The following is a 25,903-nucleotide window of genomic DNA, read 5'->3' on the forward strand; positions in this document are numbered from 1 at the left end:
AGTTGATCTGAAGGCTAAATTAAATTTCTCCTGCAGTGACCTGTTGAGGAACAAAAGGAAGGGGGAGAAGGAAGGCTGAGACTGGTGCAATTCAAAGAGCAAAGACATTAAGTGACAGCCCCAAAAAAGTGTCAGAGATCGTCCAACAGGAGATATGCCATTCACATCCATCCCACCCTCTGGCAACACTCTCTCCCTAGCTATTTCCACTTGATTCATGTTGCTTCTATACTTGTTGAAATGATTCACGCTGTTTCACTGTTATTACTGTTATTATTTTACCTATCCACACTTGTCTCTGCCAGTCTGTTATTCATAATTGCTAGGGCTCCAACCCCACCAGAGAATCCATTTTGCTTTGAATTAGAGCTCATTTGCCTTGGATAGCCATTAGCAGTTTCTGACAGCTGTTTCTGCATTATGGCCAGTGAGACTTTGTTGGAGGCCAGGAAGTCCTTCATGGAGATCATCTCGCCTGACAGCCGGCGTCCGTCTGTGTCGCTCTCATTGATAACATCAGTCTCGATGGAGATGTTTCTCCGGCCGCGCACATTTCCTGGCATTACCACATTCCTCCGTGAACGAAATAATTTTCTTTGGCATCTGTGGCAGCACCTGCAGTCCAGCTTCTTTAATATCCAGTTTATGGACTGTTTGATGACAATAGAGATCACGTTAAATAAGGAATAGATGCAGCACACCCCCATGAGTATGAAGACAAAATTGCCAAAGCGGTAAAGGCCTTGGCTCTCATACTTGATGTTCTGGCTACTGACCAGATCACCGAAACCGATGGTGCTGAAGGCCACGAAGCAGAAGTAAAGCGAGTCAAAGTAACTCCACCCTTCAATCGGTGTGTACATTGCAGAGGCACAGCAGGAAATGATGAGCGATGCTACACATAAAATCAGCATGACGTAGTACACGGAGGGCTTCCAGCCCGCCAGGCTGTCCACCTCAGAGGTCCCCGAGCCCCGCCGGCCGTTGTGAGGGAGGACCCCTTTCCTCCTCAGCTGTCTTTCATGGCAGGACTTCATGACATAGGCTATGACAGTGATCAAGCGCTCTAGGAACAGGTTGAAGAACAAAATGGTCCCTGCACATCCTATAAGGCCATAAAATATCAGAAAGATTTTGCCTCCGACGGTGGCTGGGGTGGTCATGCCAAACCCTGGAAGACAAAACAGAACAGTTGAAAAAAATAAACCTGTCGTTACCATGTCAGGAGTTTTGTCACAGAAAGAACTGGCAGCAAATCCCCGTGGCACACCTCAGCTCTGGAAAAAAGTGAGGGGACACTCCCAAACTGTTACCTACTTGTGCTTGAAATTGTCCCAGCAGTAAGGGGAAGAAAACTCATGCCAGGATTTCCTCCAGAATCAGAATGAAACAAAAAGCAGAAGAAAACACACTGGAAAGAAAAGAGAGTTTAGTGAAGGTCTGAATTTTGGTTGGGTTGCTAGGCTCGCTCCATCCCCCTTTGTGCCTTGGATCACTTCCAGGCTTTGGGATTATTGCAGCCCCTTCCTTCTCTCTTCTGTTGCTCTGCACCATGGGTCTCATCCAGGGGTGGCTCTTACCTCACAGGGGTCCATCCCCACCAAATCTTTATAACCCAAGGTGAAATCTTTCTGACCCTCACTTAGCTCGTGCTGTAAGCACGGGTGGCACATCAGCCAGCACCGAGCACCCACCGCAGCCCAGCCAGGGAGGCCCAGGCTGGGAGTACACACTGGAGGAGGCAGCCCCTGACAGGGGCAGCAGCCCCTCATGGGGGTCCCCAGCAGGCATCGGAGCCCTGTTTTAAATCAGCATTGCTGAAGTTTTCTTATTTCTCTGTGTCCCACTCCACAGCTCAAATATGTACGTGGGTCTTAATGAAAATCTCCTCTGGTCTCATTCCCCTTTGTGGGATTTCTCATGTCAGAGGTGCTTCAGTCTTCTCTCAAATCCCTCCCTTCTTAAAGCCTGTAAATAGTAATTTTGTTTTGGTTACAACTATTGATAAGACAATGTTGCTTTAGTAAGATATTACTAAAGAATAAAAAGCATGTCCAGAACATCACTGAGCAAATTCGAGTAATATTCATGATAAATAACTTTGCTGCTGTTTTATTAGGATTAATAAGGGATTACATAACTGATCAATTAAATGAAAACAATCTTGCTGAGAGGACAGAAAAATCATGTTGGACAAGAGATGCTTTTGTTTGTTCCCCTCTCTTTGGAATTGTGAGATGCTAATTATGAAATAAAGACTTTAGGCTCTGGGAAATAAAGGAACCCATATTCAGAGTGATACGCTTGTGCTTGGAAGACAGACAACTGCAGTGTGAAGAGACCATGTTTCCAGCAGTGCTGAATTGCAGTCATCTTCCCTTCACTGGAAACCTGCTACCAGCACAGATTCCTCTCTGACTCTGCTCCTGCCTCACACAGTTAAGCGACAGCCCTCGCCTTCACCCCTCCGGCACGACCCCCTCTGAATGACAGCCCCAAGCGTGGGCTCTCGAGGGTCGCTGCATCTTCGCCTGCATCCACAGCCAAACCACCGCATCCAGAGGACCCACAGGAGGCACGAGCCTCCTCATCAAATTTCTATGCTAGAGAGAGATGGAATGCAGCTCCGTGCGGTGGGGAACAGCACCATGAGACAAAGCACATAGACAATACATTCTTCATGGCAAGGACTTTTTGCCATTGCTCCCCTTGGCACACAAATATTTCCACTCGCTTTCTACCTTCCCCTTCTGCTCCATGACCTGATCCCCCGATAATTCTAGTTTTGATGTTTATTTTCTGTGCAGTCTGGCTTATGTGCAAGTTATGACCTCCACCCTGTGGACAGACCCGTAAAGACCGATGGATGAGGGGAACCTCTCTGCAGCTGGTGGGATCTGCCCGAGGCAGCCGGCGGGGAGGATGGGGGGGCTGCTGCGCCCCTGGCCCACCCTGCCCTTTGAAGAAGAGAAGCGGCTGCAGGCTGGGCAGAGGCGGAAAGATGGGGAGCCTCTGGCACAGGGTGAAGAGCAGTGGGGAGCGGCACGGATCTCTCACAGCATAAAGCAAATGTCCTGGGAAGAGAAATGTAGCTCAGGCTCACACCTCCAGCGTGGCAATACGCCTTTGGGCTGCTTCCCACAGGCCCCTCTCGGGATCCTGCCACTGGCATCGCAGCTAGAGCCTGGGCTCCTCAGGTTCATTTGTTTAGTCGGCTGGATTTTATCACAGAGCTCAGATCTGCATGACTAAAAACGCACTAGCAAAGGCTTTACAAAGGTACCCGAACAGGCATGACAGGAATTGCATGGTGAACCATAAATACCAAAAGATGCAGAACATCATTGATCCAGAGAGGCAGTGAGGCTGTGACTGTGACTCTGCACCTTGTCAGCTCTGCCTCTTCAGCACGGGCACTGTTTTGACCTCCTGGATAAATGTAATTTTTTGTTCATTTTTCTATTTACAAATCTCAATACAGTAGCAATCAACACTAACGTTTCCAAAGAAGCACTAAAATGGAAAATCCAAAAGCAGTATAAAGATATTAATTTAACAAGTAATTTCCTTCAAAGATCATTTGTCAAAAATGAGCTATAAGCTTTTACTTTCAGAAATCATTTCAGTTCTTGAAATGCCTTATATTTCCACGTATTGGGCCACACTATGCCTGGTTAACTTTGACCATCACAGTGTTACACTCAGGATTAACATGGGATGCTGTATTATAGAGTAGGACTTGTTTAACAGTAAGTACATTTTTCTCCAAATGGACTCTTGGAGTGTTTGAAATATTCATAAACCCAAGTAAATTTGGTGAATTCTTTCAGCCAAGAAATGCAGGAGGGCAAAATTGTAAAAAAGCTGAGACAGTTGAAATGAAACTAAATGTTCTCTTTTGGCATTTTTTGTGATAAAAATTTTCATATCAAAATATCAGTCACCTTTTGGTTAAAAAAACCCACAGTTGGAAGTAAAAAGAATGGGAAAAAATACTTTGAAAAATCTTTCAGATTTTTAAAAATTTCGTAATCTTAAAATGGAACACAACATTTCACTAATGATCAAATTAAACCTATCAAAAATTTCATTATATTTTATCCTTCTGAAAGACCTAAAAAAATCTGTTCCTATACAACTTCAGGTTAAGTTTTTTTCCTTTTTTTTCCTGCTGGTCATCAAACTAGAAATGCACTGCTCATTAATCTCTACTAAAAAGTGAATTCTTTCAAAAACCCTTTTCATACAACAGCCCTGCAAACACTAGCTGGAAGTGAATTGTTATCCTTGGTGGGATCTGCCTCTTTTTTCCCCCAAATTTCTGTAAGGAAAAAATGTGGCTCATTCATAGACAAAAAGGTACGGCAATAGGATTTGCTCTTGTTTTAGTAAAATTACTGATGATCTTCTGCTGTGCAAACACAGAGGATCTATGGATAAGTCAATTCTTTCATGAGGTCAGTGACAGCTCTCACACCAAAACTCTCCCCTTTCACCTAAGGACACCAAAATAAGCCTGTTGTCTGCGTGCTGGGATCATACAGATTACTCAAGCACCAGAGGAGCCGTCAGCTATTCCGTCTGAAAGCAAAGACAACGCTTAGCACAGCAATGTCTGTCCTGGGGGCAGGTATCCCCGTAAGTCCTGGCGGTATCTCCATATGTCCCTTCTGCATGCTGGACCTGGTCAGGGCTTGTGGTGGCTCTTTTGCGTGGAGAGACGTGAGCGAAGGCTGGTGCAGAGCCAGGGGACATCTCCATGTGAACCTGGGACATGCACCCAGACCTGGTAGCTGCAAAGTGCACCTGTGTTCCCCCACTACAACACAGCATTAGTGCCTCACCATATATTTGGCAGAAGATAGATGAGACACTAGCAAAGGCACTATTTATCCCATCTCTTCTGCTTCAGATACTCTACAGAGCAAGGGGCTAAAAAATGTAGATTCCCTACTTTGCTTGTAAAATGCCTTTTTTTCCTACAATTATAGAAAAGGAGAATGGAGTCTGGGGTGCCACTACAGCATTTAAAAATGGAAATATTGCAGCATTTAATTTTTTTTGCAAAAATATAACGTGAAAAAATGCCTGGCAGGTCTCTCCACAGCAGCTGAGGGTTTCTCTGGCATGCCACATGAGATGCTGCCTACCTGACAAACTGAACCAGAGAGGAACAGGCCATGAGGTATCTGAATTACTATTGACATGCTTGCTTGAGGCAGCATTTTTAATCCAAAATATTTAATTTTGCAGCTGAAATATGTCAGTTTGAAGTCTTGACACAGTGGTAGGACACCTATTGCTCTGCCTGGTGTCTTTCTCCAGTCCCTGCACCACCCCAGGAGAATCGTGCTTCCCCTGGTTCCTGTTGGGGTACCCCAGAACTGGGCCAGCAGCCCCCATTTCCATGCCCGTGACCTGTACAGGCAAACTGCCCTCTCTTTGTAACAGAGAGTACAGCCTTACAAACAGCAGACTTTTCATTTCCAGTCCCTTAAAATGTTAACCAAAGGCAGAGTCCTTATAACTTCAATGATTCCTGCAGACGCTAGAGAAAGACTGTGCATATAGACTTGCGAGTTCATTTTTGCTGTCTTCTTGAGATAGCTGAGAGTGTCACATGCAAGTATTTTTTCACTGTAATTATAAGATCAGGTTTATTCACAAACTGGACCTGTCATAGCTGCAAGTCATGTTTATCAGAAAATGTAGCTCTTGGTATTGTCATTGTCAAATCAAACATGCAAATACATACTACAGTTGTGTAACTAAGCCTTCCTAGTTGTTTGGCTTTTCTTACAGCAAAAACGATGGGTTTAGAAGCAACTGCCATATTTTTGCTTTGCACCTACTGCAGGAGGTGGTCATCCACGTTCTACGTGCCAGCTGAGGGGTGTCAGCTGCCCTGGGATTAGAGACTTCGGGTGAGCAGGACCAAGCTGCAAGGACACAGAATCGACATACTGGGTCAGACCACCGTCTTTCTTTGACAGTGAAAATATATAAGAAAGTGTAAATAGGGAAGAAAATATGCACAGAGTGATCTTTCCCTGGGACATCCTCCCAGCTCGCAGAAATCAGCAGTTTAGAGGCTTTGAGGACATCGTATTTAATAATTCAATCATCAGTCTTGTCAAATTGTTTTTCAAATAATTTATACTGTTGGTCTCCATTAAACCTGAGACAGTAAGTTCCTCAATGTAATTATGCTTTGCGGAAAAGAAGTCTTCATCTAACCAGCTGCCTGACAATTCATTCCAGGCTTCCCACTTTTTGCAGTTAGCTGTAGCGATCATCATTCTCCACGCACACTCTCCCTTCACCTTCCCCCTTCCAATTTTACAGACTTCTATTATTTCCTTCTTTCTCATTTCTTCCCCAGTCTGAGGAAGTCTATAACATTTAGTCTCTAGTTTTCAGTCTGCTAAGACATACTTCTAACCAGCCCTATTACCTTTCTCGTTTCTTTTCTACCTTAATAGAGTCTTTCAAAGATAAAGGAGCAGGACCAGAACTATATACAGTATTTTGCAATGCAAAAGTACTTTGAATGGATGCGGGGCATACTCATCTGTTGTGTTTTGCTCTCTTTTTCATAGGAATTCCTGTTTGCCTTTTTAATTGCTATTGACCACTGAACTGATATTTTCAGCAACCTATCCACAGCGGGTCTTAGCTCCCTTGCTCAACAGGTGATGGCTGTCTTGGAGCTCATCAGTGTCTGGCTGTAATTACATCTATCTTCTTCCATGTGCATTACTTCACATTTGTCACCACTGAATTTCATCTAATTTTTACTTAGTTATTCAGTAATATGAGATTCTTCTACAGTTCATTACAGTCAGGTTTACAGTTGGCTATCCTGAATACTTCTCTGTCCTAAGGAAATGTTGTTATCTATTTATTTACCTCTTTTCTTACATTGTTTCTGACTGTTGAAATGTGCAGGTGTCAGCAAAGAGCCTCAGAGACCCTGTTGTTAGTGTTCTTCCATTTTGAAAACTGATACCTAGACTTCTATTCCTTTTAAACAGGTATTTATCAATGACAGGACTCCACTTTTCATCCCATTAGAGTTTTATTTCTTCAGAGGATTTTACCAGGACATTTGTGAAAAGGCTTTTTGAACGTCCAGGTACACTGTTATTTTTGTATGACGTGATTTCCCTCTGCAAAAGCTGTATCACCTTTTTGAGCATCCCAACTAATTATATTCTTGTTTACACTTTCCTAATGTGCCTCTATGGAAGACAGACTTAATGGCCTATCGTTTCCAGGAACATTTTTGCCACCTTTTCTACAAATTGTTGTTACATTTGCTGCCATTTGCTACCATTTCCTACCATTTCTTCTCCATGCACCAAAACTGATTTTTAACACTTAGTTAAGCAGCAGTTTCATGTTTGAGTTCTTTTATAAGTCCTACATGAAAAACTTCAGTCCTAGCAGTTTGAAAGAGATTACTCAAATAGGAGAAGTAGAGGAGAAACCAACAAATATACAGAAGAGAAATGACTTAGTGAGCAATTAGAGCAGCAGTCTGACCCACGCAACGTAACAGTGAAAGAGCAAGACGTTAAATTGGCAGACTGGGAAGCAAATACAGAATGAAACCATGAAATCATAAAAAAGAGGAAATAAAAGCAGTGGCTGACACTTGGGACATTTTTTGAAAATACAAGATTGCTTCTTGTGATAAAGAAATAAAAACAGGAAACAACTGCAGGAAAAAAATGCTAGTGATAATTTTTTATGGTATGAGAGAATGCTGATGAAATTTAGTGAACTTTGTAAGTTGGGCGACATTTCTTGAAAAAGAGTTATTTCAAGTAGAAATCAAGATTATAGTTAATCAAGTGGGTATCAGATCATTCTGAGTTCAGAAAATTGAATGTTTTTAAGGTACTGAAAAGTGTTTCAATGGATTTGTTAGATATGTCTGCAGATATGGCACTATATTATCACCATTGATAGATATGCACGACAAACCCTAACGTTACCAGCCCAGCAATGAAGAAGGACTCCTTAGTAAAAATTTCAGATTTCTACTCTGAAATCAGTATGATACCGATTTGCCCGTGTCCCATGATCCATTGATTACTGCAACCTGGTATTATCTTTCCTAATATTCAGCTGAACTGAGCAACTACATCCCTTGTAGTTTCAATTTTCCTTCAAGTATTGTGGGTTTTTTTCCACATGTTGCTTAAGCAAGGATTCAGATTTGTTTGTTGAATATTCATACTAATTCTGAATGTCTCTGTAGCAGAGCTACATTTTCAGAAGCTGGAAGGAATTTAAACTCCAAGTAGAGTCAGTCAAAGTTTTCTAAAGCACTGCACACCTCCTACGCAAAACAATTTTATCTTGGCAGCAAAACTTCGATCTTGCAGCTTGTTATTGCAAAGTACTCTAAAATCCACCTCTGCGTTCAGGTTATATTGTATGCATATTCCAAAAGGATATAGGTTACTTATACAAAAGAACAATTAAAAAGTGTAAACACATCGATAGTGTAATATAATCACTCTTCCTGATTTCCTGAAGGAAGTACTGAGTATAATCAAAGAAAAGCAAGCAGCTGTAATTCTTATCAATAGTCAGTTTGGTAAGAAGGACTGAGGTCCAACAGCAAGTTCTCCTAAAGCAGAACCCTCCAACAGAAGGTAAATATTGACTAACATTAAGCAAGTATTGATCTCAATCTAACAGTAACATGTTTATATTGAAATCTAACAAGAGGAAACAGGCATCAACTTTCTACAATTAATCAACTCTATAAAAAAAATCTAATTTCTCTATTTTCTTTCCTCAATACTCTGATTTATCAGCCTCTGAAAGTCTAGGAAAGCTGAATTAAAACAAGCATCAGCCTGCAAAAGCCAGACCTCCGAGACGAGGCTGTGCAGCCATCCCACCCAGCCGTTCTGGCTCTGCTGGGGTCCCCCTGCCCCGTCACGTCCCATTCCCCAGACACAGCCGAGGGGGCACAGCCCAGGGGACTCGTGCCACCCACGTCCTGGCATGTCCTTGGGAGGCCAAAGGGCACAGCACACCGCCTCTGGGAATCCAGCTGCCTACTCCAGGCCAATATTAGGTCACGTCATCTTTTCTGTTGTAAGCTACTCCAGTGCTACCAATTGCTGTAAGCGTTTCTCCTGGATCGTTACCCACACTCATCTCCCTCTGCCTGGGGGTACACGGTTCGGCATGTGTTTTAATTCTGGATGTCCTGACATTCACAGGTTACATTAATTAAACTTTCAGTTTTCATTTCCTGGTACACTTGAGGCTGTGAAAGAGTGTGAGAAACAGTTCATCAATCCTAATTCCTCATGAATGAAGCCTGGAGCACTGAATATAACGTGTGCAGGGGAAGACTAGGACCAGACATATAGATTCTACAGTTAATTTTGAATCATGAGATTGGGTCTTTCTATTGTTCTGCAAAATATCTCTCTTTTCTGAGAGGTTTCATTTCCTTTTTGAATGTGCGCCGTTCGCTGCTCCTGCCTTTCCCACAAAGAGGAAGTGGGTAGAAAGAGGGGGTAACACTATAGCAACAATAATGAATCATTGTGATGCTAGAAATATAAATATCATCACGAAACAGCTTTCCAGTTTAGCCTACGATCAGAGCTCTTTGTCTGTGATGTTGTGGCTATATTCCTAATGCATTTTCTATTTATTTGATTAATTCTTCTTCCTTGTTTTTCTCTATAGTTATACTTTGGCCATGACCCACTGGGGAAATGATGAATTTCACGAGTGGAACAGTCACTGGAAAATGATTGAGGATCGTGACAGGTGTGAACCAAGCTAAATAGGACCGAGACTTACAACTGCAGTGAAAAGATCATCAAGAAAATAGTAATTAGGAAAGAGAAATACTGAAAGTCTTAGCTACCTGCAAAGATGCTGACCCTCCTTCCCTCAGACACATTCTGCACTGAACTATCTACGTAAAGACATTTTGTGCTTCTGAAAGAGAGGCAGAAGAAACAGCTCTAAGAGAAGCTCTACTTCAAAGTCTTTATTCAGAAAATGTACTGTACCGCGCACTGTTTCTACAGTGTGCAGACACTAATGATTTGGCAAAATTCACTTCTGCCATGATAGCCTATTCTGGTGCTGTCGGAGCCGAGTAAGTAGCTTAGGAGAACTCTAGTTCTGCTGGAGTAATTGTCACCCAGAGGAACTCCTGTAGGAAGAGCTAATGCGCTCTCAAATCATGTCACATCGCTCCCCTTATGACACTGCTACATCAGCAACCTCCTAACAGAGTCCTGTTCTGGAAAGGAACAAGGACCTTAAGTCCTTCCCAGGAAGAGAAGATGACACATTTCTGTGAAGACTTTCACTGTGTGAGAGGAGACGTCCATGAAAGCAGGCACGGTGCTGTCACAGCTACCTGACAGCAGTAAACTTAGACTGGGGTCCAATTTCTGATATGAAAAAAAAATGTTGTGTGGTTCATTTTGCTAAGTGTATGCCGAAAATCACACACACATGCACACACACACACCTCTGATTTCCCATCAGTGGAAACTCGGCATCTGAACTGTGTGGCTGGCTGGTGAGACGTACGTTCCTACATGTTGTCAGAACCATTCATTTCAACATGTTGACCCTCTCTCTGACTACGAGGTGGAAATGAGCTAGCCGTGTCCTGAAACTCTCCATTACTGCAACAATTATTTGACAAAATAAGATTTTATCAGGGACAGCCTGGTGTGTGGTAGCATTTATTTCATTGGCAACGCTATTCTCTTGTGCAGATGGCTGGAGAGGGGCTCAGCCTGCCCAGGAGGGCAGGGGATGTATGGCTATAACAGCGCTCCTTAGTGCTCTATGCTCTTCTCTTTCCAGATCTGGCTGCCCGAGCAAGCTCTGCGACTCCCACCCAGGCAGCCCAAGCACTCTGTGGTGCTGTAAAAGCTGGAAATGTCTCCAGGGTTATTAGAGCTGAGTCATATCTGCAGCTATACTGCTATACTGAGTGAGTGGCTGCTTGGTGACCTGGGACCCTGCCTTAAGTGCCATTGCTGCTGCTTCCTTCTGCGCTGGTCTGCACCTGCAATGTCACGCGCAGGCAGGCCGAGAGAGATGTAACCTTCTGCAGAGCTCACAGCAGGGTTAAGTCCATTCCTAAAGGGCAATATTGACGTTGAAACTAATGATATAAGATGTTTTGATGACACAATAAATATAGTTAAGTACAATCTACACTTTCTCATATATAGAGAGATTTTTTTCCCCTCTCTAAGTTGTTTGGAGAGTTCTCAAACCTGGCAGACAGCACTCTTGCTACTGTTTCACTGAGGCTGAAGGACAGGAGGGAGATGCTGTGCCGAGGACCGCACGAGTCCCGTGCTCAGTCTGTGCCACTGCGGGCATACAAAAGACTTGTGTGAAAGATTGTGCATAACAGTTCTTGCCGCCTGAGAACCCACTCTTGTAACACAGATGTAGGTTAGCATCACGCCGAGTGTGTGAATGGGACTTCGAGGGTAGAAATAGCAAAATCTTGGGGCTTTCACAGATTTGTTTTTGGAGAGCATAACAAAGGCTGGTTTTGTGTTAGTGCATGTGAGGCAATGTCTGTATTTAACACAGCGAAGTTCAGCTCACAGTGAGTCACTGTTAAAAGCAGTCTGGAGAGCTGGATACCTGTTACTGCCCTTCTCTCATTTCACATATATAAACAGCATGTTCTGCCTTGAACAGAAACTTAGCTTAAGAAAAGCTTCCAATGTTAAGAAATCTAAAAGACATAATTAAAAAACTGCTAAAGGGATGACATTGGATGAAAAATATAATAAAAATTCAATTTTAATAGACAACATCTTTATGGGTCTGTGGACACTTCTGTTATGTCTGTGTAGTCCTTAAATAATACATGACTCTGGGAGAGAGAGCCTCTGTAATTTTCATTATTGCAAGTTTTTCATATAAGATAATTTACAGAAACCTTGCCATTCTGCTTTATATAATTAAGGTTATATTTTATTTAAGGTTCATTCCAGGTCTTGTGTAAGAAATGTACACAGCCTTGTTACAGCTCCTGTGCTATCATAAATTCCATGTATAAATACTTTACGCCTACTTTCTGGTTTCCCTTTATAATTTTTATGTAGTTTTTGAAGCCTGAGGTGTTATGTCCAATGCCTTTCCATCATCCCTGGATAGATTTGTAAGTCTGTACACCTTTTGTGTTACTATAGGGATAGAACAGGGCTCAGTTTTGAAAATACCTTATTATTATTTTCAAACTTTTTTGTAACTTGTTGAACAGTCATTTAAAGGTTTGTGTAGTTTTTATTGAGTCTTAAAACATAAAAACATTTATCTAATTAAATAATCTAAATTTTATTAACACATTTGTATTTAATATTTAATTACATATTAATTTTAATATGTTGTATGAAAAGGTACTTGAGCCTTATATATGGGTGCAACACCACATCTGGTCCAGCCTGAACACCCATCAAAGCCAGCCATCAAGTGTTGGGCAGGCTCTAAAAAGCAGAATAATATTGGTAACTCTGCTGGGGCTGCAGGAGCGTTTGAGTGCTCGATTCCATCTATACCCATACTTGCCAGCCCCTGGGAAGGCAGCAAGGGTTCAGTCCCTGCAGTTGTTTGTGAATGTGCTGCAGACACCAGCTTCCACCTCTCTCCTCCATAGAAACGTCCGGCCCCGATGGTGACACCAAGCCCAGCTTCGGCGGGGCTCAGAGCCTTCTTTGGGTGCAAACCTGTATGTACGTGGCACCAACACGACGGGAAACCCTGTGCTGAAATGTGCTTAGCAGCTGATACCTTGGTATGGGGACTGTAATAACGATGAGTGTTAGCTCTGTGGACAAGTAGCATCAACTGCAATTCAGTGAGTGAAGTTGTTAGTGCTCCTGTACCCCCACCTCAGGCCTCTGGCAGAGGCTGCAGCCCTAAGGCCGCTCTCTGAGTCTCTTGAGAACCAGCTTTTCGCTATTTCTTTTTGGAGAAATGAAAGCCCTACATTTTACAATAAAAAAATGAAGTTCTGTTTGATGCCTCGATAAAAGAAGGATGCTAAAGCAGTAGTGTTTCTCTTGTTCAAAGTAAATAAATTAAAACTAATTAGATTGCTGTGTGCTGGAGGGATGCCCAGCCTGTGCCTCGAGGCAGGGGGTGCGCCTGTTCGTCCAGCCCAACTGCACCCAAACCAGGGGACTCAGCTGACCCTGCCACTAACCCAACGCATCGCCTAAGTCCTCTCCCCGGGGTGGATGCCAACACGCCTTGCAGAGATTGGCAAAACTGTGGTAAACAGTTGTGACTCAAATTCAAACTACAACAAAGTGTTAGACCCCCCGCAGTGGGTCAGCAGATTATTTAACACTAACTGGTTTTCCTTAAAATTATAAAAGCTGCCATATCCTAAACTCCAAGCTATGCACAAATTTATCGAAGGAGCAATAAAGAAACATGGTAGAACAAACTGATCCTTTCCATAGTTAAAAAAAGCCATGGCTGAGGAGGCAGTTTATATAATACAGTACAAAAAAGCAGTATCACCAGTTCCATTCCTGTTAAAAACACCACAAAAATAAAAATAAATCAAAATTTTAATCACAACAGAAATACATTCAACTTGAAAGCCAAAGGCATACGCTTTTGGATTTAAGGTCATTGAGAAATGCAGTAACAGTCTGATTTGTGATGGATGTTCGGTTAACATTTAGCACCAAAAGAAGTCCCTGTAAAGACATATTTATAGGAAAAAATGCTTTAAAATATTGGCCTTCTCTTACTGATCCCAGAAGAGTATGTTCAGAAGACAGGTATATACTGTATACATGAAGTGTCTGTGATGTGTTGAAGAATCAAAACCAGACCTAAATATCTTGAAGTGTGACTGAAGCAGGGATTAAAAAATATTTCTTTGTCTCAGTTTCTTACAGCAGAAGGAACTTAAAAGAACATGAATGGAATCACATATATGCAAAACTGAAAAATATATCTGTGTCAGATAAGCATGTGTATATATGATGAATACATACATATGTATATAAACCTTTTTTTCTGTTGAATAGTCTACCTTAATAACAATAAGCAGTTAACTTCAAGCCATAGTTCATCTTGGCAGGATAATACTTTATCTGAATCATGAATGTAATTAACACTGTTTCAAAGGTTTGTTTTCAGTCAGTCAGTCTGTGTAAACATAGTAACTTCAGCTATTACGGAATAGGAACATAATGTTGTGTACTAATTAAGCTATAGGCTCATCTACACTAAAATTTTCCTTTTAGGTAGTACAAATCTGCCTATAGTTTAAGAGTTTTCAAAGGTTAGTTTAAATTTGCTTATTGCGAATTTTATTCTTGGCATGGATACATAAGATATCTTATTTTTCTTGGAGGAAAAAAGTGTTTCTGTGTCTCCTGGATGGCATTTTTCATGTAATACTGTAGGAAAGGTACATATGTCTGTAGCTTCTGTGATTTGCTTTTTCAGTCCAAGATGTATTAATACAGCTTTCCTCTGGAGTAAAGCTCTAGTGTTTCTTCTCATTTAGGGGTAAAACTACGGGAAGTAAGGCAGGTTTTTTGGCTTCCCACAGTGGAAAAAAACAAGTGAGAAAATGTGGTGTCTGTTCGTATCCTCTTGGTAACATGAGCCTGGGGAAATGCTGTTAGTGGCATTTTAGTGAAGGGGATTTTGTAAAATTAAAGCTCTTCCCTGGCTTTAAATACCAACACAACCAGAGCAATTTTATGCAACAGTGTCACTTGTGTTTCAACTAAAGCAGAAAGACCTCTGTTGTGAGTGTTAAGCTCAAAAAAGTAAAGGAAAGAAAAAAAATCTCCAGCATTACAGGCTGGAAGGAAGCTGGATACAGATAAGGAAAGCTAATTTTTGGTAATGTGAAGAAATAGTATATATGCATGTGTGTTTGTGTGTGATTACACTTTCCTAACCAATTTCAAGCCTTATCTTGATGGCAGAGAGGAAGGTTGGGAGCCATCACTACCAGAACCACCATGTGCCAAGGGCCTCAGCACTGCTACCTCCAAGGAGCAGAAAACCTCACCCAGAAAATTAGGTTAGCCTGATGCCTGGATACATCAAACTGAAGGACAGCTCAAAGGAGCACAGCATAAAAGCACAAACACCGCTTTAGTTCCTCAGAGACTGACAGACAGCCCCAAAAAGCTAAGAATAAAGACAAAAAATTCATACTTCCCAAGCAGGTGCAGCAGGGACTGAAAATGCAAAGCAAGAACCATGAGCTCACACCATATAGAAAAGGCTGTTGGTATGTAGTAAGGTTTTTGAAATATTCTGTATAAAAGAGGAAGCAGATATTAATATTGTGATTAAAATTACAAAAGCTGGCAGACAATGCTGATGGCAAACGTTATCAGAGATTTCAGTGAGTATTTATCGCTGGAGAAGTGGTGATGGAGAACTGACAATTCTGTGAGTGCTTGCAATGAGCACATGATGACGAATTTGAACACCTGTTTTATCAATCAACTTTGAATTTCTTATCCATTAATCTGTGTCTCAAAAGCAAGGAGTTATGAAGGGGGCAAAGGCTATTTCTCATCCTTTTTGACTTTTTGAAACCAAAAACTTATGGTGGGGATGCTGATAGATGGACATTTGGGAATAAAAGCTGAGTTTGTGAAGTAATCATAGAATCACAGAATGGTTTGGGTATGAAGGGACCTTTAAAGATCATCTCATCCAATTCCCCTGCCATGGGCAGGGACATCTTTCATTATATCAGGTTGCTCAAACTGAATAATGCCAGGCTACTCCAAAGAACACATCACCTACAAAAGAAGTGTTATTGCCACCAGCTGCAAAAATGTCAAGACAAACTTAGGACACCATAGAGAAGAAAAAAAAAATCAAAGAAATGTGACAGTAATAGGGAGCACAGTGAATTTTGGCTTGGAGAAAAAAGTCATTGCCGAAACTGTGCTGGCTTCTATCTGCACAATGACAAAGCATATAGTTTTGTTTTCAACGTCTGGCTTTTTCAAAAGGCAAGGACTTGCTAAGTCCCTGGCTCACAGATATCCTAAATGTAATGCACGTGTCCCTTCCTGTGAAGCCAGAGATGCTCTTTTAGTGACAGGTCTAGTGTCATATGTCTGTAAGACAAGCCTAAGTTCAATGATCTGGCCTACTCATACGTTTTTACAGGTCCAAACATTTATGTAAAAAAGGACCTACATGTAAAATAGGACAGGGAGGTTCACACTGCACTACTCCAAGTCCTCCACAGCAACTTTGGCTTGCTGTCTAAGTGTCATGCCATTGCAAATGTTAAGAAGAACGCAAACACAATACCTACTGCAAGAACTGATTCTCTTCCTGCCTACCTGGATGATGACCAATCCTGCTCTCTGTGCATCAGGCATACTCAAAATCTCAGCATCAGCTTCCTTACCCATGTAAACAAATAAAAAAACAAGGTGGCAAGCATGCAGGGGCAGGTAGAATTATAAGAAGATGAAAAAAATGGTCAAGAGCTACAAAGGTGGGCGTTTTCCGATATAACTGGACGAGTGGTGTATTAAGGACATCCCAAAATCCAAGGATGGCTGAGGTTGGAAGGCACCTCTGGAGCCTGGCCAGTCCAGCCCCCCTGCTCAGAGCAGGGCCTCCCATGCACAGAAGGAGTCCAGTGGGAAGTGAATTCATCCAGAGGATAAAAAGGATGCCAGGCTTTCCAGTCAGATATTTATAGATTTGTGGAAATAAAATCACACTTTAATGATGTCTGGAAAAAGAGATGTTCGTTTATGCAAAGACAAAACTGAAGTGAATCCTTTCAGAAGTAAAATTGCGAAACTGCTTCTGAAATACTTTTGATTAAACACCCAATAGTAGCCTTTGAGAGACCCAGAGAAACTCCTCATTTGCTTTCTCTCTGCTTGATGAGGTTTCTCTCTGCAACTTTGTTAACTGAATTAACACCTCTTGTATGTCAGCAAACACCACACTGCTGTTGGAAACAGAAGCCATTTCAGAGGGGCTCTCCCCTCTGCCCACAGGTATCATCTGCAGCTACCTGGCCCAGCGAAGGAGGTTCCTACCGGAGCTCTGTGTTTGTGAGCCTCCAGGACAAGCAAGCTCTTCTCTGAGCGATCACTTGAAGACAACCACTGAGGTGAAATCTTAAGGCTGAAAAACGTAAGAGTAAAAACTTTGGGGGGAAATGCCTGCCTGAACTTTACAGCGATAACGTGGACTTTGGTGTGCAACACACAAACTCACTTTCTGAAAGTCTGAAAGATCTAACCTAGGGCTACGTCCTGGCCTCTGCGCTCAGAAACAGTCACTTAAGAATGGCCCGTCATTTCAAACATTGGTGTTAAATGAAGGAAAGACACAAAGAGAAATTTATCACAAGAATCATCCTAGAGATTTCAGATTATTTTGGAAGATAGCTTTTCCCAGGCTTTCAGAAACTCTTAAGCCTGGAAGCAGAGCTGTTGGCAGCCTGTGTACAACACCCTGTTTTGTAAATACCTTTTTCACAGATGTGTCGTGGTTTACTTGATACTGTTAATGCCTATCAGTTAAATAACTACGGTTAATGAAAATTATTTTTCACATTCTGCTTATGAAAATGGTGAAGCTAAGAAAGCTTTTACTATGTATGTTTATCCCAGGAACTGAGGTATCACCTATTTAGTTCATAATGTATTCTGCCAGGGGAAGAAGAAATGCACGAGTAACTCCAAATACAATATACTTCGTTCATTTTAAAACCCTTGAAAAAAACGACAACAGAAAGTCCTGGCTCTTTCCAGAAGTTTGGAAGATGTCACCTCTACTGGTAGTAGGTTTAAATGCTTCTAACCTCATAATTCACAATGTTTATTCCCCAGCTGACCAGCACGCTTTACTTTGGAAAAGCAGCACAGAATTAAATGATAGGATTTCTCAGGACTGTAAGTGACCAGTGCCACGGCTAACTGTGTGAAAACAAATCTGAAAGTTTTGAGGCCATTTATCAAGTCCTTTCTGCACTAAAAGGACTCTGTGCAGTCTTTTGTCTCTCTATAATGGCTCCCTGGAAGCCATGTCCAAAGCAGTTTGCCATACGTGAGAAGGAAATAGTGCTTTGATACAGCATACAAACCACATGCTGAAAAATAGGTGCAAAAGCCTGTGCCACAAAAGAATCTCTTTTAAAATAAAAAGCCTGTCAGTGAAGGAGTTGAAGAGAGGGAGTTTATCAGACTTCCATTAGAGGCTCGTTTTCTTCTGAAAACAAGGCTTGTGAACTACATAGGAAAAAATTTTTTTTTTTCACCCAGCCAGGAGCTAAAGAAATTAATGGTTTCAAAGTCACAGCAACTTTCTTAACAGGTAGAGAAATAAGTGACATTCTCCAAAGGACAGTTTTAAATGAACAGGAAAAGATTAAGCTTTTATGTTGTTGTGTTTTAAAAAAATTCTCAACATCTATGATGCAGAATGATACAGACAGAGAAAAATTAACCCTGTTTCAACAGAATAGGGAGACCGTAACTGCCAAACTCCCACAAGTGCAAAATAAGGAAAAAAAACCCCAAACTACACCAGGCTGTTGTTAGGAGTATAGTATGATCTGAATATGTACTAACATTAAAATGCTAAACAACAGAAGTTAGCTGGTCCAGTACAAAAATATTTTGTGAAATAATGAAAGCGAGCTGTAGACCAAAAATCGGTTAGTAATTATTCCAACGCACTCGGCTTCACTGAGGTTATTAGAGCTCCTGGGTGCTGATACTTCAATGAAATCTATGGCTGAACTAGTGCTGAGTGTTGCTGCCTTCCAGGATCTCTGGGAACACCTGAAAATCTGTAACACACACACACACACACACACACACACACACACTGGATTTGACCAAAACCCACCACTGTCCCTTCCTCTCTGAAAGTGAAAATTGGCTAAAATACTTTTTGCTCAGTATATGACTTTTTTATATTTTAAAGATGTGATTTTAAAGTTTGACTTTGAATAAAATTTTGCTTTAAAAGATGTTACAATGAATGTTTTCTGAGAAGCAGTTAAAGCAACATTAACAAAAAAATAAAACCAGCCACCAGCTGTCTTGCAGTCCCAAGAGCGACGTTTTACTTAGAAACATGACAATGACGTTCTTTACCAGATGCACTTCTGGGCTTGCTAAAACATGTTTTTAGCTAATCTTGACATGTTTATGGCTCTATGATTTATCTTTTACAAAATGCACCACTAAAAGTCCTCTTTAACAGAAGCACTGGAATAACAAGCTTTAAGTATATTCAAATGATAAATCCTTCTGGTTGAGGTAAGAAGAAAGCATCCCATGCAAAGTAAGAGGTGTTTTAAGTATCCAGTGCAAAATGTAACATAAAATCCACTCTCACTTGAACATTTAATGACTATTCTGGAACAGTATATACAGTTCAGGGAAAGAGGAATGATGTCCTGACGAGTGAACAGCAAACTAAACCCCATCCATCTCTGTGAATGTGCATTGACCGATGAGTCCAAGGACGTGAAGACACCCTGCCACCCCAAAGAAATTTTCTTTTGTGTAAGATCTCTTAATCACTCATATAACAGCAATGGCAAGGTGTCATCAGATGGAAGATCTGAATACATTCAGATAACCATTGGCTAGCAATGGCAGCTGTTTCATATGCATGTTATAGCTGATTCATGTTCTCTCCCTTGCATCTTCTGACCTCATATTGTGGTTTTGAATATCAGGATCTTTGCAACATCCACTTACAAGCCTCACAACTGACAGCACAATGCTTAAAGCTGAAGATGTTTTAGCAGACTTTCTACTGAGGACATAACTTTCAGAAAACCTGAAACCTAGCTTAGAGAACTACCTCAAGAATTGTACTGCCAGTAACTGGTCCAGCTGCTTGAACATCTGCATGTCACCACTGTATAACCCATGCAGTATTTATCAGTGAGGAAGGCCTAGCAATACCTTCCCCTCCTTCCCAAATCCTGGTGTGGGTGCAGCCTGTAGTTTACCATGTTTGCTTAGATTTTCACTAAGTGAGCAGATGAGCTTATTGAAAGTCATATTAGTTTCCGCTTCCATGTCATTTAGTAAACTTGTCTTGAGAAAGACCTGGTTGTTGCTCAGGTAACTCGGAAACTCTGTTTTTTCACTCTGACAATGAGTTTTACTTATTTCTTAAATCCTGTTTCTGATTGTCCACTTCTGCTGTTTTGTGTCACCAGATATATTTATAAAATAAACCAACAGAAAATTGTTAGGTGAAGTACTGATGCTGAAGTTAAGCATCAGTCTTTGCATGAGCAGTAGAGGCCACAGAAAATTTCAGAAAAGGAATGGCAATATCCCATTTAAAACCATATAATTTATGCAAGTCCCAGGAATAAAAATGTCAAACGGGATTCCCGATCAGCCTCTGTAATGCTAGGAGAGAAATTATCTACCTGTACTTGATTCTGGTCTGCCAGACAACAAACTGGAGCACAACCAGTTTGGAGCTGGCAGACCCTTTAGAGTCACAGGGCAAAACCACATGGGTTTAGCTCCCTCTTTTGCCCAGGCATCCTGTTAGACTTTCCTTAATGGCAGGTATGACAGCTTAAAGGATTCAGAAAAACTGGGGTGTCAGCATCCTTTCAGCCTTCATGTTGGTCAAAAATGACTGGGCAAAGTGATGCACTATATCCTTGGCTATTTTGGAGATTCTGGCTTTTACACGGTTGCCATTCTCAAAAGAGCTATAACGTTGAAAGAAGGCATTGAATATTCCCACCAAACACACTGGTTCCAAGCAGCACGGGTGCAGGATGTGCCCAGCCTCTACTTTGCAACAGGTCTCCATTTTTAGGATCTGGAGTCTGCAGCAACTTTGCTAAAGCAAATGGAGATGCATCTGCTCTGCTCTTTTCTGAATGGTGATCATGTCAAGGTTGTGTTTATTTACAGATGCAATGCAGTTTGCCATAAGAGTTTGCATGCAGTCTGGTAATGTATCTATTATTTATTCTTTAGATGGGGAGGCAATGAAGTAGGCTGTAAAAAAAATCCTCTGTAAGTGGTTGTTACTTGATTATGTACAGCAACCACCAGTTTAAATCTGTATTCCTTTTTACTGAAGACATTGGATAAGCCCAATGAATGAAATCAACAGATAATACTGAACTATTAGCTAATAACCCACTGTATAAGAAGTATCACAGCACTGAAGTCTAACCTTATGATCTCTGGGTTTTCTTTCATAGATAAAATAATGCAGAGATGAAAGGCTTCCCCACAACTGTTGTATCTAGTGGATCATCCAAAGTAATTAATCAAGAAGCACTTTTAAAGGGCCTTTTCTTCTCAGCTGGAACATTTAATCCCTGTCTTTTTTGGGGCTAAGTAATTCTTCAGTCAGAAGAAGACCTGTTTTATAATCATTATACCTGTATTCAGGTCTCAATCTCTTGCTTAAGATATCATTCATGAAGAACAGTTCAGCAGTAAACATCTGTTCACAATCCTTTCAAAGACGCCTTTGATTATAGGACGAAGCCTCAAATGATCTGCCTTTGAAAATGGGTTACAGACAGGGCAAACTGTCCTCATAGACCCTTTCCAAGCTCTCAGAAAATTTGTAGAGAAATGTCAGTACATATGACAGGCATTGGACAAATTTTGTGTTAAAAATCTTCAAACTCCAACAAAATACTTCTTAGCAAATGCTGCTGTGGATCAGAAAATGCTTCCACATCCTAGATGGTAAGCTTCGTTTTGTTTCTATGATTGAGGAAGCAAAAGCTTTTAACAAACTGCTTCACAAGTTATTAAAAATGTCACCTCTCTGTTTAAAATTTTTGGTATATGTGTCTTCTTCTTAAAAGACTTTGAAGAACTTGGGTTCTTCAGCAACTCTTCTGTCTTTCGACCTAAAGATTGAGTTACTTAGAGAAAATGTCTAAAATTTCACTCAAAATTTCAAAAAGTGTATTTGGTGACCTGCCACCATAGCTGCCTGTCACTGAACCTCCTTGTCTGAAACACTTTTCTTTTTAAGTGTGTTTCTGCTGGTGGTTACAGTGGAAGCCTTCTGGCTTGGAAACTGAGTTGCTATTTGCCTACTGTTTTAGTAAGTGCTTTTTGGCTGCTTCTAAAAAGCAACATTCACTACTTCAAAATTCCCACTTCATCTGAGGAATGGTACATTATCTTTAAAAATGCTTTCTGTATAAATGTGAAACATTGTCGACTAGTGAAGACATATTGGTTACACAGATTATAAAAATATTAAATAATACAAACAAAAATTATTTAATGAGGTGATAGTCTATAGTGTTGTACAGCTGTTTGATAAAAGCAACTCCTTTCCAAACTATGGTAATATGGTGTTTGAGATGATTTTCATATCATTTATTTCATACCCTGCATGCCCTTTTAAACACCCCTGTCAGGCATGACCAGCGATGGAGGGTGAACAATATATTGACTTCTGCAGGACTGCCAGCGTGTAGTTTCTGAAAGGCTTTAAAAGTCATCATCCAGCTATTGAAAATACGTGCTTTTCATGTAGTTGATCAACTGCTCTCCTGGCTGCATGCTGCCTTTCACTTCTAGCCCCTTTTGCTGTTTGTTATCTATTTGCCCATGTGAATTTTTTCCTTGGTTCAAACCATTATATGGATTCACCGAAACATTTCTCCAACAAGAGTTCAGAACAAGAGTGGTCTTTCCCCTTGCTGTCTGGGTAGGCGTCACTGATCGATGGAGGTAAATTGATGAATTGTTTTTAGGAGCTGCTTTCTAGACATCCACGTTTCCACATTACATTCCACCTCCTGGGGAGGATAACTTGTCCTGTTTGAAAGCTGCTGCTTTTGAGTACAGCCCCAGCCTGAGCAACCCATTGCTGCTTTCTCTTCAAGTGACCACACAAGGAAGGGAAAGCTTGCCAACTGCAAAATGTTTAATGTTGTTTTCCACAACTTACAAAAATACTTTTCCTCATCTCTTGTAAACCAGACCTAATCCTTATTCCTACCTAAAAGACTGTATAAAGACAGAACAACACACTTGGCATTCCTACCTCGTTTCTTATCACTGTGCATAAGGTCTCACACCCAAAGAGTTCTTATATTCTAGATAAAGAACATAATGTGATAAGTACATGCTTTCCAGATTTAATTTAACAGAAACATCAATGTCATGGGAAAGATAAGTGAATTAAATAGGAAGACAGAGCATGGCTCAATACGACTATATGCATGTGCAAACCCTTCCCCAAAAACTTATTGGTAGTAAATAAGAGAAGAAACTAGTTAAATCTTTCAATTCAACAAGAAGCTTTGGCATTAGCAAATACTTGCTCTGTGTTAATCTGAACACCAAGGAGAATTCTGAATTATTAGTAATTCCTTTCACGTTTGCAGCCCCTTCCTTATTGAAGCATTTCCGTATAAATTGTCCTTGCCATCTCCTTCCCGTCCTTGCAAGAAACACCCTTCTATTTCAGTAGGATGAAAGTCAGAGGGGGTTAATCAAATTGGATCTAATCAGTTGAGGCTGAAAATATGTTTCTTAAAATCATGTTAAATGCTTGAATTTAGTTGCTCATTACTTTTACTTCCAGTAGGCAGGAAAATCCAGTTGTCCAAGCAGTAATTACACAGTAGTTTTAGCCAGATTTCTGTACCCTTTGTATATGACGGCGTATCAGAGAAATTCACTGGGCAATCAGATTTTGGCCTTGATACAAACCATGTTCTACAAATTAGACATAAATCTATTAAGATAAATTGAATTATATTGGTTTTGCAGCAATAAGAGTAAGGTAAAATTTGATCCACAGCCCTGGGATTCATCGGGAGCTACCTATTTATAATGAAAATATCTCAGTAGATAGAAGCATAAATGCTAAAAATAGAATGGCTACTTTTGCTAGAGTTTTATCTTGTCTAGAAATTGGGGTTTTGCCTGCTGCTATTGATGTGAAATTCCTGGAAATTGCTACTCACATCTTAGGAAGTGAAGCTTTGCCATTAATTTTTGTGATGAGAGCAGATATATCGCAGAAACAAACTATGGAAAACAAAGGAATAGTATAGACCGAGAATCATACATACGGATGTTGTATGCTACTCGTCTTTCCCTAGGTTTGTATAACCTTGCCCAAGATCATTCAGCTTCTTAAAACCTGACAGATGATTCTGAGAAATGAATGAAAAAGGTACGTGACATCCGATGATGATTTGAGGACTCTGTGTAAAGCAACATAAGTAAGTTCAAAGATAAGTTTGCAATTGTATGAAGTTGTCTGTCTCGATATGTAGCAACTCAGCTTAGGGCTAACACAGACCAACCTCCTCTCTGGAGTAAATAAAGAAACAGAATAAAACAAAGAAGAACTTGACTTCAATAACCAAATTCTGGGTAGCTGATGAAGTTGCCAAGAAGGGTCTAAAGCCAGAAAATAATCATTTTAATTCCTTTCCTTCTCAGGGAAGGAACAATGTGCGATGGTAGGTCCTGCAAAGGAACAAACAGAACTGTTTTAAAGAGAAAAAGGGAGCCAAAGGCTGTCAGCAGAAGAAAGGTCTTCAAGTCCCCAGTGAATGGGACTTTCTGGGGAGCAGAAGGAGCCATGTTTCTCTAGAGGAGAAGCTGTGATAGCTATGAGGAAAGAAGCCTAAAGATGGGGGATAAAGGAAAGATAGTGGTCCAGTCCATCTTAGCAAACAGGCATATCAGATCAGTTTGAATATTTCTTCTGCTTTTCAGAAAAAGCCGTGGTTGATTTTGAATATTTGAAGAGTTTGTGTGGGATGTGCTTCAACGTGTCATCCTGGAGAGGCAAATCACACATCAGAGCTCCCTGGGGTTGGGGCTCTGGGAAGGGTGGTGCTTATGCTGACAGGGTGTCTTATGGGATCAGTATCAGTCCTGGAAGCCATGACAGCCAAACAGTAAGAGCCATGAAATGAAAAAAATCAGTCTTTTCCTAGAAACGTGCTAGAGAGACCAAAAAGGTTTCAAGCTCAACCTCAGGGAGCTAAAGCACAACATCCAGGAAACTGGGTGCAAGCACAGAAATTTGGTGAGAATGCAAGGGAGGTCATTTAAAGAGGGACTACACAGATTATTCTTCTTGGTTAAAAAAAAAAAAACGAAAAAGAAAAAAAGCACATAATCTTTTCATTAACATTCTCTGGAAAAAAAAACAGCTGGGAATTTACTTGCTGAAGGAAAAACTCCTGTGCTGTGAAGAGCACCTAGCAGTTGGATGTATGTCAAAGAACTATTGGCTGAACACAAGAGGATATATTGATTGTAAAGTAAATCTTTAAATACTTACCAAGGACCAAAGCAAAAAACACTACATCAGCACCTGAAGTGTGTTTCATGAAAAATTTAGGTGACAAAGTCTAAGAAAGAGATGCACAAAACCCCAGCTTTTCCTTAGGTATTGAAAAATCTGCAGGTAATTACGTCCCCCCCGACACTTCTCTAGATGCTTAGTTTTGCCTGAGTGCCTACAGATGCCGTTACCTTCACTGCCCTGAGCACTTCTGGGAGGCACAGGCAAGGCATTTCTCTGCCAAGGTCCCCACAGCGCTTGAATCACGGGCTGTACTCTAAACGTGGCTAACGCGCAGCAGCAGGACTGCATTTAGCACAAAACACAACAGCTATTGCCGCTTCCACTTAACCCAGCTGGCGATGTCTGCCTGTTATAGGAAGCTGGAGATTTGGATTCAGTCCTCTTGACATCACTCCCTTGTGCAGAGCATTGGGGTGGAAGTGTACGTGCACCTTGTGTAAAACACGGTAAGGGACTCCTCGCCACGCTGGGCAGAGCAAAGCTGGTGTTAGGAGACACAGCATCCCAGTCCAGCTGGGATGAG

The 25,903-nt window shown here is 41.1% G+C and overlaps 1 protein-coding gene across 1 annotated transcript in view; it reads right to left on the reverse strand.

Moving 5' to 3' along the window:
- Positions 1–278: 278 nt before the first annotated feature.
- Positions 279–25,903, reverse strand: part of KCNK13 (potassium two pore domain channel subfamily K member 13) — a gene marked incomplete at both ends in the record, with an annotated part of 69,928 nt that continues 44,303 nt past the window's right edge. The window contains one exon of the mRNA XM_082316913.1: positions 279–1,171. Within this exon, the coding sequence (XP_082173039.1) occupies positions 279–1,171 (893 nt within the window). The remainder of the gene's footprint in view (positions 1,172–25,903) is intronic.

The sequence above is a fragment of the Platalea leucorodia genome, assembly GCF_965183815.1.
Source record: "Platalea leucorodia genome assembly, chromosome: 7".
Taxonomy (NCBI): Eukaryota; Metazoa; Chordata; class Aves; order Pelecaniformes; family Threskiornithidae; genus Platalea; species Platalea leucorodia.